Raw genomic sequence first — 14,078 nt, 5'->3', positions numbered from 1 at the left:
GAGAGAGAAGAAAGAAAAAGAGAAAAAAGAAAGAAAGAAGAGAGAAAAAAGAAAGCAAAAAGAAAGGAAGAAAGGAAGGAAGAGAAAGAATATGTACAGCACAAGAAAATTTGTGAAAATTATCGCATTTCACAGTGAGTTCATTGAGTCATTGTTAGAGCTCTTGTTGATAGTTAATCTTTCTGTTAATACTTTTGTTTCTGAACATACTGGCTTCTCATACACTTTAGTAACTAAATCAGTGTTTCTACTCGAATGACAGTATTAAAGGATTTAGAATTGTTGCATATGTGGCTGCATGGCCTAGGAATTGCAAGCACTGTGGCTGGTACTGTGGCTTTAGTGGGTTGTATTTTAGGCTGCAGGGCCCCCTTTATAAGTAAGAGAAAGTGGGTAGGGGGAACCAGAGGGTTCCCACACTCAATAAAAAAAAAAGTCCTGGTGATGTCAGTCCAAATACTGGTATACCTAGAGTTTTGGTTATATTGGTGTTTCTGTAGAGCTGTAGAGGAGTGTTGAAGCAAAACAGTGATTGTGGGTAGTAGATGCAGCTGGCATGACATCAGCAGTGCAAAAACATGGCCTGCCTTTCCTTCCAAAACTGTCAGTTTTCAGTTGTGTGACCAGTGTATCCATAATTTTTCGTGGCTTGGTTTACATCTCTTTCAAGAATAAATTGAGTGCTTGGAGCTAATCAAATGCAGACATCCCTAATTCTTTTATTCTGGATTTCTGGTCCATAGTTCACATCACTCAGGGGTTATTCCTGGGTCTGCACTCAGGAATTACTGAACTACTGGTTGTTTGTGGGACCATATGGAGTGCTGGGTGTTGTGTATGTAAATATTTTGGGGGATTACTATGTTACTCACCCTAAACTGATTGGTGATTGTGCACTACCCTAGGGTGTGACCTGGCATTCTGCCCCCACCCTAGGGTAGGACCTGATTCTGCTTTCACCAATGGTTGGTATCTGATCCCACCATTGGGTGGTACCCGACTCTGGAGTATAAAAACAGGGGTCTGTGGAAGGCCGGGGCTTTGGCTGGCTGGAACTGAAGCTGAGTCTTTGGACTTCAGTTTTGTCCTCCGAATAAAGCAAATATTTCCACGAGCCTGACTGTCTGCGAGCTGTTTACCCACCGTTTCACCTCAGAACCGTGGGCTAGACAGGGTGGCAGACGCGTGCTCCGAGTAGGAAGAAAAAGGCCTCATTCTCCATCCCACCATCAGTCAACCTCTTCAGGGGCTGACTTGCTACACTGGAGATCAAACTCAGATAGGCCATATGTAAGGCAAATTCATTGTGCTATCACGCCAGCCCCCCCCCTTTTTTTTTTTTTTTGGTTTTTGGGCCACACCCGAGGGTGCTCAGGGGTTACTCCTGGCTGTCTGCTCAGAAATAGCTCCTGGCAGGCACGGGGGACCATATGGGACACCGGGGTTCGAACCAACCACCTTTGGTGCTGGATTGGCTGCTTGCAAGGCAAACGCCACTGTGCTATCTCTCCGGGCCCCAGCCCCCCTTTTTAAATAAAAATATTTGGCCAGGGCTGTCTGAATTGTAGAAAGATGTCTATGTGTCTTTGTATGAATTCAAGATGGGATGTTTTGTTCTGAAATTAGCAGGGCTATCCTGATACTTGAAACCAGGACTCTCTTAGGGAAGAAAATGATAACACGTGTGTGTGTGTGTGTGTGTGTGTGTGTGTGTGTGTGTGTCTGTGTGTGTCTGTGTGTCTGTGTGTATTTTTGGGAGCATCACTTCATAGTACTCATAAATTACTTGGGCTCTGTACTCATAAATTGTTCCTGGAAGTGTTTGGGGGACAGTTTGGGTTACTGGGTTTAAATCCTGGTTCACCTGTATAATACATGAACCATGTTCCTTCTGTACTATTTCTATGGCCCTTGATCAGATATATTAATGAACTCTTATTTATGCTTTTATTTGGGGATGATTGTCATTACCTTGTATTTGTGAAGGACTCAACTTATTTTCTGTGCTGTCATAATGATATGGGATAAATCCTGAGAAATGTTTCTCCCTGAAAAAATACATGAAAATATTTAATGCATAAGTAAAACAAACAAATATTACTTCTGCTCATGAGTTTGTGCTGACTGCAATGACTGCAAGCCATCATAATACATCTCATCACACTAGATAAGGACATTCTTACATATTTCTATTAGTTAAGGAGTAAACAGTAAAAAATGGTTTGCCAGAAAGTTCACTTCAGCCTTCTACTTGTCCATCACCCTTTTCCCATTTTCTTTTCTTTTTTCTTTTTTTGGTTTTTGGGCCACACCCGGCACTGCTCAGGGGTTACTCCTGGCTGTCTGCTCAGAAATAGCTCCTGGCAGGCACGGGGGACCATATGGGACACCGGGATTCGAACCAACCACCTTTGGTCCTGGATCGGCTGCTTGCAAGGCAAACGCCGCTGTGCTATCTCTCCGGGCCCGGAAACCTAAACTTTTATTTGTTTGTTTGGGGGCCATGTCCAGTTACGCTCAGGGGTTAACCCTGGCTTTGCACTTAGAAATTATTCCTGGTGGGGCCCGGAGAGATAGCACAGCAGCGTTTGCCTTGCAAGCAGCCGATCCAGAACCAAACAATAGAACCCCCCCCCCCCCAAAAAAAAAGGCAAGAAAATCTAGTAATGAGTTTACAGAATGAAGCTGATCAGGACAGTGAGATGTAAGGAGTGGGAAGGGGATGGGCAGGGAGAGAAGAAATTACTGTGTCAAAGGTAGAGGAAAGCAGGCACTTAAAATGGAGGGTGTGGTGTAAGAATGCTGTAGGCATTGTCAGTACTGTAAAGTTGTGAATCATGTTGACTACAATCATTTTTGTTTGTTTGTTTTTTGGGTCATGCCGCCCGGCAGCACTCAAGTGTTACTCCTGACTCTATGCTTAGAAATTGCTCCTGGCAGGCTCAAGGGACCATATGGAATGCCGGGATTCTAACCACTGTCCTTCTGCATGCAAGACAAATGCCTTACCTCCATGCTATCTCTCCAGCCCCGACTACAATCAATTTTGCTTTGTTGTTTTGGGACTACACTTGGCAGTGCTCAGGACCTACTCCCTATTCTGTGCTAGGAAGGGGATATTACTGGCAGACTTGGGGAAACCAGATGGAATGCTGAGCATCAAACCTGAGTCTGCCATGTGCAAGGCAATTGCCTTACCTGCTGTATTCTTTTTCTGCCCACCTAGTTTCTTTTTTGGAGGCTATACCCAGCAGTACTCAAAGCTTACTCCTGACTGCACTTAGGGATTACTCATAGGGAAGCTTGGGGGATTACAGGGGTGCTGGGAATGATGGAATTAGAATTGGTCACATTTAATTCAAGTGTCTTTCCCACTATTGTTGCAACCCCCAATTAAAAAATTAAGTAAAATTTCTGTGAAAGATATGTAAGCCATTATGGAAAAAATATGTTTTTAATCAGAAAAAAATTAAGTAAAACTTAACAAGGCACAAAAGAAAGCTTTTGTACTTTATAGATTTATTATCTTGTATTTAGTTGATTTGATTCTTATTCAAAGAAGAACTTGGGGAAAATAAGTGATAAGGTCTCAAATTGTCCTAATTTCAATTGGGGGTGATTTGTTTCTGTTTTGGTACCACACTTGGCAGTACTCAGGGGTCAATCCTGGCTCTGTGCTAGAAATTACTCCTGGCATGCTTGGGAGACCATATGGGATGGCAGGGATCAATCCCAAGTCGGCTGCATGCAAGGCAAATATCCTATCTACTGTTCTGTCGCTCCTGAGCCTCTTTTAGCAATCTTCTCATCCCTAGTGACAACCCACCCATGGTACTTTTTTGTTGTTGTTGTTATTGTTGTTGTTGTTTTTGGGCCACACCCGGTGGTGCTCAGGAGTTATTCCTTACTCTGCGCTCAGAAATCGCTCCTGGCTTGGGGGACCATATGGAACGCTGGGAGATCGGACCTCAGTCCATCCTAGGCTAGCGGGCGCAAGGCAGAAGCCTTACTGCTTGTGCCACCACTCCGGCCCCATGGTACTTAAACATTTTAATTTTTTCTTCCTAGAGTATTTTTATTTAGAGATTCCTGCCACCACCTTCTGACAGTGTCTTAAGACTACAAGTGTATTCTGCCCCTTCATAGGAATATATTTTTGAGAGAATAGAAAAGATAACTCTTTGTTTAAATAGAATATAGTTTCATTTCTTTTTTGCAGGGAGTGGAGGGTTGGACCACACCTTTTAGAGTTTAGAGTTTATTTCTTTCTTTTTTTTTTTTTTTTGGTTTTTGGGTCATACCCGGCGGTGCTCAGGGGTTACTCCTGGCTGTCTGCTCAGAAATAGCTCCTGGCAGGCACTGGGGACCATATGGGACACCGGGATTTGAACCAACCACCTTAGGTCCTGGATCGGCTGCTTGCAAGGCAAGCACCGCTGTGCTATCTCTCCGGGCCCTAGAGTTTATTTCTGTCTCTGTGTTCAGCAGTGACGGGCAACTTTCAGAGAATTATATGAGATGGCAGGGACTGAACTGGCATTGGCCACCTGCAAGACAAGCACTTTACCTCCTATATTATCTCTTTAAGCCCCACATTTTTTCCCTAACAATTATTTATCATTTGACCCAGAAGAACAGTGAATTATTTTAGAGCACCTACTTTGTAACATTGCCAAGTGTGGCTCAAAAACAACAACAAAATTTTATCTTCAATTCAGGTATTTTGTCTTATAGCTAAATTATCAGAATAGATATTCTAAATTGCTTAATTATAGCCTTTATGGTCATTATTTTAGTAAACCTTTGCCTTAACATATTTATTTATTTTTGTTTTGGATCACACACAGCAGTGCTCAGGAGTTGCTCCTGGCTCTATGCGCAGAAATCGCTCCTGGCAGGCTCGGGGGACCATAAGGGATGCTAGGATTCGAATCACCTTCCTTCTGCATGCAAGGCAAACACCCTCCCTCCATGCTCTCTCTCTTGTCCCTACATATTTATAACTTTAATTTCTTACCTCTTGTTACTGTAGGAAAGTCTTGATAGAGGAGTAAGCTTAAATTTCCCTCTCAAATTAGCCACTTCCATGTAGTCAGTAACTTGTCTGGAATTCAGAAGAGACAATTAGAGATCAAAGCACAGATTCATTTCTCTATATTATTTTGCAACTTTGCAAGCTCAAGACTTGGAGTTTGGAAGTCGGGGCTTCAAGAGATATTAACATATGCAGATCTGAGTTGTAAGTCTGTGCCAAGTTGGGAAATGATATGGAGGGTTATTTATCCTCCCTAAATCTCTAAACAAAATATTTGGCTTCTGCTTTCATTTTAAACTGTGTCTTTCCAGTGGCATTACTGAAAAATGAATGGTGACAAGTGATACATCCTGGAAATACATGAAAAAAAGTTTAGAGACAAAAATAAAATTAAAAATTTGTATAACATTTCTTTTTTTTTTTTTTTTTGGTTTTTGGGCCACACCCGTTTGACGCTCAGGGGTTACTCCTGGCTATGTGCTCAGAAATCGCCCCTGGCTTGGGTGGACCATATGGGATGCCGGGGGATCGAACCGCGGTCCTTCCTTGGCTAGCGCTTGCAAGGCAGACACCTTACCTCCAGCGCCACCTACCCGGCCCCGTATAACATTTCTTGTCATAATTGAGAGAATCAAACTTTATAGCATTTCTAATTGCCTAATTATTTATACTATAAAATAATTACTATTTTTTTATATTTTGATACCTACCTGGTAATAAGTAGATTTTTCTCAGTATTTCCTCCTGGGAAGTTCACTCCTGTCCTGTCAATTCTTTAATTTAATTTAATTAATTTATTGTTTGTTTGTTTTTGGGTTACACGTGGCAGTGCTCAGGGTTTACTCCTGGATCTGACTCAGGAAACTTTTCTGTCAGTGCTCAGGGGACCATATTAAATGCCAGGGTTTGAACCCAGGTCAACCACATGCAAAGCAAGTGCCTTAACCACTATGATATTGATCCAGCCTAAATCTTTTTTTTTTATAAATTATTTTGATTGAATTATCATGAGATACAATTACAAAGTTGTTCATGATTGAGTTTTAGTTATACAATACCAATACCCATCCCTTCCCCAGTGTAAATTTCCCACCACCAATGTCCTCATTTCCCTAACTCCCCATCCTGCTTCTATGGCAGACTTTGTTTTGTTTTGTTTCTTGGGCCACACCCAGTGGTGCTCAGGGATTACACCTGGCTCTGTACTCAAAAATCATTCCCTGCAGTGCTTGGGGAACCATATAGGATGTTGGGGATCGAACCCAGGTCGCATGCAAGGCAAATGCCTTATCTGGTCCCTACGACAGACTTTTTTTCTTCTCTCTCTTTTTTTTCCTTTTAGGTACTGTAGATTGCAATATTGTTACTGCAGGGGTATCATGCATATATTCCCTCCTTTCAGCATTCAGTTTTTGTCTAGGGTGAACATTTCCATCTTTTATTATCATAGTGGTCACTTCTCTGCTCTAGCTGCACTACCCCCTCTTTGTGCAAGCTTTCTATCATAGATTAGTTCGCCTAATCCTCATTTCTATTTTCTTTTGGTATTCTGACTCTGCTCAGAAATTACTCCTGGCAGGGTCAGGGATCTATATGGGATGCTGGGGATTGAACCTGGGTTGGCTGCATGTAAGGCAAACACCCTACCCACTGTACTACACCCTACCATACTATCTTTTTATACTATCTTACAAATAAATGTGATCATTCTATCTCTATCCATCTCCCTTTGACTCATTTCACTCAGTGTGTTCTACATATCCATTCATGTATAAGCAGGTTTTCCTAACAGCTGCATTCCATTACTAGATGGAATAGATGTACCACAGTTCTTTTTTTTTTAATCCACTCATCTGTTTTTGGGCACTTGAGTTATTTCTCTGGCTATTGTGAATAGTGCTAAATGAACAAAGGAGTGCAGATGCCTTTTTTGCATTGTGTTTTTGAGCCCCTATAATATATTCCCAGGAGAGGTAATGTTGGGAGTCATATGAGGCTCAATTTATAATTTTTTGGGAATTGTCCATACTGTTTCCAACAAGTCCCTTTCTCCCAGCATCCATGCCAACACTGATCATTCTTCTTTATGTGTGCCAGTCTCAATGGTGTGAAATTACATCTTAATTTTATTTGCATCTTTCTGGTGGTTAATGACATGAAAGATTTTTGGGTTTTGACCATATGTACTTTTTTTTTAACCTTACTTTAATAAATTTATTGTGATTCAAGAATTTTCAAAAATATCCTTCTTTCTCTTCCATCTCTTTAGTTTTTCTTTCAATTTTCTATGCTTTTAAATTATGTTGCTTTTGGTCTTCCTAAAACAAATGTATTATTATCAATTATGTCAACTATGTACATCATTTTCTTTAAATAAATTTTAAAAAAGTGTAAACAAAAAAGAAATCACTCCTGGCTTGGGGGACCATATGGGATGCCGGGGGATCAATCATAAATGAATTAATTTAAGGATTATGCTTTACATGGTTGCTCATAATTCATTTGTTTCTGCCACTTCTTGTTCTAACACCAATCCCATCACTAATGTAAAATTCCCTCCACCATTGTACCCGAATTCCAATTTATTTTCAAGCCTGTCCCCTTGGGAGGCATGAAATAATATATTTTATATTCCTTATTTTTTTTTACAAATAAATGATAATAGAATTATTTTTTAGTACAGCAAAAAATGTTATAATGAAAATTATTGGATCTCACAATAAGGTCATCAAGTCATTGTCAGAAAGTATATTATTTCTTGCTAGTTGATCTTTCTGTTATTTGTTTGCATTCTGAACATTAGTGGCTTCAAATCCTTGTTGAAATTTAAGTTCCTACTGGGATGACAGTATTGCAAAATTTGGAGTTTTCACTGGGGCTGGAGCAATATCATGACGAGTAGGGCATTTACTTTGCACACTACTAATCCAGCTTCAATCTCTGGCATCTCATATGTCTCTGAGCCTTCCAGGAATGATTTCTGAGCACAAACACATGAGTAATCCCTGAGTGTGTCTATGTGTGGCCCAAAAACTGAAAAAATTTTTTGCAGTTGTCACATGGCTGTATATGCAGTTGTGCTGTCCAGGAATTCCAAGGGTGATATTTTGGTTTAAGCTTCCAGGCCTTCTAAAAACTACAAGAATGTGGGGGGAGGGCACGAGGATCATTGCAACAAAATTCTGGAGATATCAGTCCAAACCTGGACTGTTGTCTCTGAGAGTTAAGTGGAGAAATCAGTGATATCGCTGCAGAGATCAAGTTGTGAAGCTGGGTATTGGCAAAGTGACAAATGTGGATGGTGATACAGCTGGCAAGGCTTCAGTATGGCAGGGACTTGGCCTGCCTCTCTTCCCAAGCTTGCTCACTTTCAGCTTCAAGGTTGGTGTACCCATGATTTTTCACAGTTTTTGAGAATAGAGTGAGTCTATAGAACTGACCAGATGCGGACATGGTGATGGTGGCTGTGGGGTGTAGTTTAAACTGCCAGATCTTGCAAAAGTATGATAAGTATGCAGGGGGAGGGATCCCATACTCATTCCAACAAACTGCTGGTGAGGCCATCTGTATTCCTTCTTTGAGGAAGTTTCTGTTTATCTCTTCTCTCCATTTTCTTTTTTTTAGTGAGGTTAGATTATTTTTCTTGTTAAGCTCTACTATTATATCTTGGATATTAGCTTCTTATCAAATGGGTTTTCAGTGAATAATTTTCCCAATCCAAGTGGAGTCTTTGTATGTTGGTGACCATTTTCTTGGAGGTGCAGAAACTTCTTCATTTAATGTAGTTTCATTTGTTTATGTTTGCTTCTAGTTGCTTGATCAATGTTGTTTTATCCTCGAAAATACCTTTAGTTTCAATGTAATGGCAAGTTCTGCCTATGTTCTCCTCTGTGTGCCTTGTGGCTTTAATCCTTTTCTTCTTTGTTTTTTGGGCCAAACCCAGAAAGCTCAGGGATTACTCCTGGCTCTGTGCTCAGAAATCACCCTTACAGGCTCAAGTTAGCCACTTGCAAGGCAAATGCTCTACCCATTGTGCTATCTATATCTGGTCCCTCTTTAATCCAACTTGATTTGACTTTTGTGCATGGCATTAGAGTGGTCATATTTTGCATGTAGTTGACCAATTTTCTCAACATCAATTGTTGAAGAAGCTTTCCTTGCTCCACTTTATATTTCTTGCTTCTTTATCAGAGATTAATTGATCATATATGCCTGAGGGTCTGTCTCAGGATATTCAAGTGTATTCAATTAATCTAATGGTTGTCTTTATTCCAACACCATGATTTTTTAATTATCCATGCTTTGTAGTACAATTTGAAGTTGGATAAAGTTATGCCTCACATCTATTCTTGGAGGTTTATTTATTTATTTATTTATTTTGATTTTTAGGTCGCTACCGGCAGTGCTCGGGGGTTACTCCTGGCTCTATGCTCAGAAATTGCTCCTGGCAGGCTCGGGGGACCATATGGAATGCCGAGATTCGAACCACTGTCCTGTAAGGCAGAAGACAAGACACCTTACCTCCATGCTATCTCTCCAGCCCCAGAGCATGAGCAATTGTTCCATAAATAAACAGGAGTGCTTGATCTAATCCTTTGAAAAATGTCATGGATATCCTTATCGGGACTGCTTTAAATTTTATAATACTTTGAGGGAGTTCTGCCATTTTAATGATAATCCAATCCATGAGCAAGTATGTGTTTTCATTTCCTAGTGTCCTCTTTATTTTAATTATATTTTGGCTTTTGTGCCAGAGATGGCAGCACTCAGGAGTTACTCCTAGATGGCTCAGGGGATCATATGGGATGCCAAGGATTGAACCTAGGTTGACTGCATGCAAAGCAGATGCCCTACCCACGGTGCTATCATTTCCCCCCCTCTCCTAAGGGCTTATGAAACAGAAGCTTGATTGGTAGGGCCCCTCTTTTATGGTTGATTTTATCTCTCCAGTGATCTTTTGTTTTGTCTTTGGGCCATACGTGGCAGTGCTCAGGAATTACTCCTGGCTCTGCACTCAGAAATAACTCCTGGCAGGGTTGGGGGATCATATGGGATGCCGGGGATCAAACCTGGGTCCATCCTGGGTTGGTCGCATGCAAGGCAAGTGTTCTACCACTGTGCTATCGCTCCAGCCCCTCCAATGATCTTTTTTTTATCTATTTTTTCCCTCTGTAGTGTCAAGGGTCACATCCAAAGCCTCACACATGCAAAGCCAGTCCTCTACCACCAAGTCACTTCCTTGGTGGCTTATCTTTTCAAAATGTAAATTGTAATAGATGGCCATTGATGAGAAAACTGAGTCTCTGGTTTAAGAGGAAGAAATAGTAAAATATTATGAAGCTGTGAATAAAAAATTTCTGCAGGTTTAGCATCTGTTTTTCTCAGTTGTTCTCAGAGTCTGAACAAGTTGCTCTAAACAATTCAAGGATATGTACTCAATATCTGTAAACTTACCAGGGTTGTAAACTCGAGCTCAACAATTCAGGCACTTGAAGGAAGCTGTGCAGTCATTTCTGTGGTTCTAAATAATCATTTTTAAAAATAGTTACCTTCAATATTTCATGGAGAAGACAGGCTTGAGAAAATAATTGTATATTTCTATAAAATCTGAAAATGTACCTTCTTTGAAGTTTTGCTTCTGACTACTTACTACTGGGCTTCAATTAGATCAGGAATCTAATAAAGGGTTTGTTCCATCATTCAACTGTGACCTCATTCCCTATTCAGTCTCAGGCCAGGATGTGAATGGTCTGCAAGCTTCTTTTAGTTTTAGAGCCACTGAGTTTTAAAAGCCATTCATTTAGCATACTTGGGAGTATATGCAGCCGAGAGTGACATTATTGTAATATTTTTACACTTGGGATTTCAAGAAAATGAAAGTTTAAAAACAATGCTCTTAACATACTTCATATTAAATATGAATGAATTGAAAGTTGTATAAATGTTAGCTGATGAATGATATGAAGAACTAGTTGATTCACTCATGCAGCATATTGAAAAAAATAAATGAACTAAATAAAATAAATATGAACTTTGGAATGCTAAGATAAATTAATGGTTACCAGAGGAATGGGGAAAGGTGAGTGGACACATCAAGACAAAGGAGAACATGGTTGTAGATTCAATCTTGGATGTGGCCCTAGGTTAGATCCCCAGAATCCCATATGCTTCCCATATGAGCTCTGCTTGAGTGAGGAGCCAGAAGTAATCCTTGAGCATTGCCAGGTATAGCCCCCCCAAAGACAAAGGGGGCAAATGTATAATAAATAGAATAAGGCTTTCTGTGGAAATCTTAATGGAAGTTTAAGTTTCAGTGATACACAGTTGATATGCTACAATGCAATGTTGCTTTAAAAGAAAAAGTTTAGGGGCTGGAGAGATAGCATAGCAGTAGGGCACTTGCCTTGCAAGCAGCCAATCCAGGATGAATGGTGGTTCAAATCCCAGCATCCCATATTGTCCCCCATGCCTGCCAGGAGAGATTTCTGAGCATGGAGTCAGGAGTAACCCTTGAGTGCTGCCTAGTGTGACCCCCCAAAAAAATTTAGGGGAAAAATACACTACATTGTTTATCCCTGCCTTCCACCAAAAAAATAGTATACATAAATTACAACAGAACATGTAAAGTATATTAAAAATCATTTGTCTTTAGTTGAAAGACCAAACCTGTGGGAAGTTACAACCACAATAAAAATTCAATAATTACCCACAAAAAATAGCTATAGCTCAAGTAAAATGTCTGATAATATGAGGTGGGAAGAATTTAGAGTGATAAGAAAAATCCATTTTTAAATTTTTACTTGTATTTTGTTTTGGGAGCCATACCCAATGGTACTTGGATTTTTCCCAGTGGTGTTCAGGGACCGACCACACTGTGTGGAATTAAAATGGGATCAATTGTGTTGCAAGATAAATAAATATCTTAAACCCTGTACTAACTCTAGCCCCAGAATAAAGAGCAATTAGAATTACCATATTTTTTCTTTTTGTTTTTTTGGCCACACCCAGCTGCTCTCAGGGGTTGCTTCTGGTTCTATGCTCAGAAATCGATTTTCCTGGCAGGCTCAGGGGACTATATGGGATGCCAGGGATCAAATCCAGGTCTGTCCCGGGTCAGCTAAGTGCAAGGCAAAAGCCCTACAGCTGTGCTATCACTCTGGCTCCTGAGCTTGATTGATTTCTATGTAACTTTCCTATCAGACTCTTTGTGATACTACTGGGCTGTTACTAATATAAAATTTTGAGGTGTCAACTGGGATTTATAGATCTAAAATAAATTTGGGGGGCCAGATTGGTGGTGCAAGTGGTAAGGCGTCTGACTTGCCAGAGGTAGCCTAGGATGAACCGCGGTTCAATGCCCTGGCGTCTCATATGGTCCCCCAAGCCAGGAGCGATTTCTGAGTGCATAGCCAGGAGTAATCCCTGAGCGACACGGGGTATGGACCCAGAACAAAATAAATAAATAAATAAATAAAATTTGGTAGTGTGACGATTTGATAAGGTTAAGTTGTGGAGCTGGGACTTTCTGTCAAGGGTGTGGGATGTGGTTTGTGTTATATAGAGAATATACCCTACCCCTACTGAGAATGCTGCAGAGGAATCAGCCTAGACAAAACTACCTAGGGAGATTCAGTAGCCATTATTTTCATTTTGAGCTTGGTAGAGGAGGTAGGCTGCTTTTTTTTTTTTTTTTTTTTTTTTTTTTGGTTTTTGGGTCACACCCTGTAGCGCTCAGGTGTTACTCCTGGCTCTACACTCAGAAATTGCTCCTGACAGGCTCGGGGGACCATATGGGATGCCGAGATTTGAACCACCATCCTTCTGTATGCAAAGCAAATGCCTTACCTCTATGCTCTCTCTCCGGCCCCTGTAGGTGCTTTTTGTTGGGAAAATCTACCATACATTTTGATGAAAATGAAAAAATTTCTACATCTATCCTAAGAGACAATTTGGCAGTTATTTAAGAAGTTAAATATATTTATCAAACCACCAGAAAATTCCTTTTATGTATTTACTGAAGAGAATGAAGACATGTTTAAAAAATGCCTGTATGTAAATAACCACAGTAGCTTATTATTCTTAATAAGCCCAAACTATAACAAAGCAATTGTCCACAGCTGTGGAATGTAAAAACAAATTTGAGTATTTGTACAATGGAAATACTCATTGGGAATAGAAAGGAAATGTACTACTAATCTAGATTAAAAAGAACTGTTTTATTGTTTTAGTTTGGTTGGTTTTTGGTTTTTGAGCCACACCTGGCAGCGCTCAAGGGTTACTTCTGACTCTGAGTTCAGAAATTGCTCTTGGCAGGCCTCTGGGATGCCAGGGATCAAACCCGGGTCCATCCTGGGTCGGCTTTGTGCAAGTCAAACGCCCTACAGCTGTACTATTTCTCCAGCCCTGTTCTATTGTTGAAACCTAGAAAGTAAGGCCAAAAACATCAAACTTGGACCAGAAATATGGCTAACCTGAATTTATGCCTCATATGTTTGAGAACCTGGTTCAATCCATGGTATCAAAAAAGGAAATAAATAGTAATAGGCTTGTAAGTTATAGAATTTATGACAATGGATTTAAAAAAAAAAAGCAAAGGAGAGGCCAGAGCAGCAGTACAGCAGGTAGGGCATTTGCCTTGCACACAATCATATCTTCTGAGTTCATACCCCCTTATGGGGAGAAGATATTTGATCAATTCTAGAAGCAAAATAAAATATAATTCACCCACTCTCAGTTCTTTATGAAACTGTACAATTAAGAACTGGTGCAACATTACAGCAAGTGAGGCACTAGCTTTGCATACAGATGACCTATGTTCAATCTCTGGCACTTTTGTGGTCCTCTGAACCCCACCAGAAGTCATCCCCACATGTAGTGCCAGGAGTAAACCATGAATTCTGCCAGATGTGGCCCAAAACAAAGCTAAGAAAAGTTTATAATTTAGATTCAAGGGTTAATAAAAGTGACTCCAGAGCACAGAACTGAGAGTAGCACCCAAGAATGTGCCAGGCATATGCTCTACTGCTAATATTCTACCATTTTA

General features: G+C 40.4%; 1 protein-coding gene across 1 annotated transcript in view; it reads right to left on the bottom strand.

Annotated features, from left to right (window-relative positions):
• EFCAB3 (EF-hand calcium binding domain 3) overlaps positions 1 to 8,488 on the bottom strand; it is a 29,571-nt gene extending 21,083 nt beyond the window's left edge. Inside the window, exon 1 of the mRNA XM_049768235.1 lies at positions 8,476 to 8,488. Coding sequence (XP_049624192.1) covers positions 8,476 to 8,488 — 13 coding nt within the window. The remainder of the gene's footprint in view (positions 1 to 8,475) is intronic.
• Between the last annotated feature and the right edge of the window lie 5,590 nt (positions 8,489 to 14,078).

Source organism: Suncus etruscus, chromosome 1 (genome assembly GCF_024139225.1).
Source record: "Suncus etruscus isolate mSunEtr1 chromosome 1, mSunEtr1.pri.cur, whole genome shotgun sequence".
Classification (NCBI taxonomy): Eukaryota; Metazoa; Chordata; class Mammalia; order Eulipotyphla; family Soricidae; genus Suncus; species Suncus etruscus.
The sequence above is the reverse complement of the archived record's forward strand: the minus strand, read 5'-3'. Positions and strand labels throughout refer to the sequence as shown.